The following is a 3028-nucleotide window of genomic DNA, read 5'->3' on the forward strand; positions in this document are numbered from 1 at the left end:
CCCAGAAAACATGAAACGTGTCGTTCTAAAGGACAGTTACAGTGCAAATGATGTATTATGTCCTTCAATTTGGAAGATTTATTCAAATCTGCTCATATCAGAGACACTTTTATCTATAAGCCTTGATGACATTCGTCAAACCTGTGGAAATTTAAACCGTAAAAGCATTATACCTCCTTTCTTTCCCCTACTTTGAACCTGCTTTCCAGCCGTACCTGAGGAGAATGATGACGAGGAAGTGGCTCACCGATGACGAAGACTTTAAGCAGCTTTACCGCCGGACGGAGCTGCTTTCTGAACACTGCGCTCTGATGAGGCCTCCACATGTCCAGGTATGGGGAGGGAGGAGATGGACTGGAAGAAGGCATCAGGGGAATTTCCAACATTAACCAACCACTTTATTATCTTAACGTACCCGGAACAACTCCCACCTCTTCATAATGATCGCTTCCCGGCCAACATGCCAGCTAAATCATAATAAAGTTCCCAGTCAGGGTTTTTATGGCATTCGTCCCATCTGGATTAGAAAACCCCCATGTGCATGGAACCGGGAACAAGTGGGTCTACAAATTTTTAAAAATGCTTTAATGAGAACAAGAGATGCAGACTATCAGCTAAAATAAATATTTGTACACTCATTTGTAATCCCTTTGGAAATCAGGAGAGGAAATCCTTATTTCTTTTATATTGACCCTCTTGGAAGTTCCATTTGAGCTAATTTAGACACCATTGTTTTCAGCCGGATGCTGCGACAGCAGAGCGTTAAAGCGAGAAGGAATGAATCCTGAAGGCTGGCACCAATGAATAGGTGGAAGTGGAAGTGTTGATGATCTGATGGCGGTTGGTCATGTGATAGACAAAGAAAGACCCCCACACTCGCATGTCTTATTTTTCCTGTGTGCCTTTCCTGTGTAATTCCGCCACATCACTCCCGCTCTGTGTGTTCCTGTTTCCCCGGCGACAGGAGCTGGCGAGCCGACTGCACTACCACGTGGCGAGGGAGTACGTCGGCCAGCTGATGAAGAATAACTACTCGTGCAAGAACCGGAAACACGAGAAGGCGGCGAGCAAGATCCGTGTGCAGTGGGGAAGACTCAGAAATCTATTTGAGGACATGGTAATAAACTCTTCAACTTCCCTTCTAACATCAACAGCATCTCTTCTGTTACCTGGCGATAGTAGCCTATGATACTCAAGTCATGTTCAAGAAAAAAGTTACTGTCTGGATTACTACTCCAGCACTCTCACTTATTGGAGTAATTTTTTATTTAATTTTTACTCACCCTTGATGTCACCAGGAATAAGACAAAAACATCTGTGTCTTTGCCAAAATGCCAGCAGCAGACTGAAGAAGGTTTTTTAGACATGAAATAAAAAAACAAATTTGGACCAATTAAGACAACAGAATAGATTATAAGATATCAAAAACATTTGACACATTCAAAACATCTACAGCCAGATGTGCTGGCATCAATGTCATTTAGAATTGCTCTAAACGCGTGCAGCAAAACCAGCTCCTGAAGGGTACCGAGCAGCATACTTGAACGCCCTTTTCCCCTGTTCAGTGCGGATTTTAAGGACAGTTAGAAGAAAAAACTCCTGGGAGGGAAGCCTGTAACTTCCCGTACTTGTATGAAGGATGTAGATCTGTAGATGACAAAAAGCTGTCCAAGAACAGCCTTAGAAAAAGGAATATATCAGTGGTTAAGTCAGAATGAGTTTTTGCACATACAGGGAATCTGACTTTAGCTTTTTGTTGCTCTCAAAGTATGTATGAACATAAAACTTTGACTACTTTTTCCAAATATGTACACATACTGTACGTATCCATACACATACACGCGTAAATACACACATGTAAACAAACAGCATTATGAGGACCGTAACAGTAAGACAATAGGGCAATGCAAAAGTGCAAATGTGCCGTAATAAATAAAGAATTATAATATAACAGGTTGCTTACCAACAGTGTATATTTAAGAGATATTTAAATTTCATTTAATTACGTTTAAATTATGTGTTTTAACATAGAGGGTTAAATATATACTTCAGGTTACTACAGGTAAAGGTGGACAATTGTATTTACCACTATCTTTATTTGTATTCCTTTTGCCCTTTGTGCAATGTGTGCAATTGTAACACAGAATTTCCCTTCAGGGATTAATAAGTATTTCTGATTCTGATTAATCCATATTTAAACTCATATTTGTAAATGTTTTGTTATTTATTTCTCTGGCAGAAGTCGACTCACGAGTGGCTCTATGCTGTAGGAGACGACCTAAGCAACATCATCATACAGAAAAACAAGACAGACATAAAGACTCATCTGCAGCCTTTAGTGGAGCATTACCCCGACTTCAGGTAAGCATTTCTAACTCGCTCCAACCTTCTGTAGGAAGAAACCAGGCTCACCAGCAGAATTCACTGCAGATATCCTTAAACATCAAGCAGTCTTTCCATATGCTAAAGCCACTAACTCTCTCCTAATTAACCAGGCAGACACCCTTTGGATTAGGCCTTGCTTTAGCCCCAAATTATCAGTTATTGGGTATTTTTTTTGTACATGTAGTGGCTGAAACTGTGGCCTTCACTAGAGCTGTCAGTCTTCCTATTTAATACCATTCAAATTTAATTTATTTCTTTAAATATTCAAATAATATTTGAACATTTTAAAGCTCATATGCAGCCTGTTATAAAAATAACACGCTACTCAGGCTTCTGCAGGCTTAGCCCGGTCCTACCAGACTCTGGTCCATTAGCCCGGTCCTACCTTACTCCGGTCTATTAATCTGGTCCTACCAGACTCTGGTCCATTTGCCGGTCCTACCAGACTCTGGTCCATTAGCCCGGTCCTACCTTACTCCGGTCTATTAACCCGGTCCTATCAGACTCTGGTCCATTTGCCGGTCCTACCAGACTCTGGTCCATTAGCCCAGTCGCTTACATCTTTGTCCACCAGGCAGTCAATCTGGTGCACTTTGAAAAGAATTTCAGTGGTTAGACTTGATTATTCTTATCTATGGATGGA

The 3028-nt window shown here is 41.1% G+C and overlaps 1 protein-coding gene across 1 annotated transcript in view; it reads left to right on the forward strand.

The window, feature by feature from the left end:
* Positions 1–3028, forward strand: part of exoc3l4 (exocyst complex component 3-like 4) — a 34090-nt gene that overhangs the window by 24377 nt on the left and 6685 nt on the right. The window contains exons 11-13 of the mRNA XM_032525855.1: positions 210–332; positions 965–1117; positions 2240–2361. Of these exons, the coding sequence (XP_032381746.1) occupies positions 210–332; positions 965–1117; positions 2240–2361 (398 nt within the window). The remainder of the gene's footprint in view (positions 1–209; positions 333–964; positions 1118–2239; positions 2362–3028) is intronic.

The sequence above is a fragment of the Etheostoma spectabile genome, chromosome 9 (genome assembly GCF_008692095.1).
Source record: "Etheostoma spectabile isolate EspeVRDwgs_2016 chromosome 9, UIUC_Espe_1.0, whole genome shotgun sequence".
NCBI lineage: Eukaryota > Metazoa > Chordata > Actinopteri > Perciformes > Percidae > Etheostoma > Etheostoma spectabile.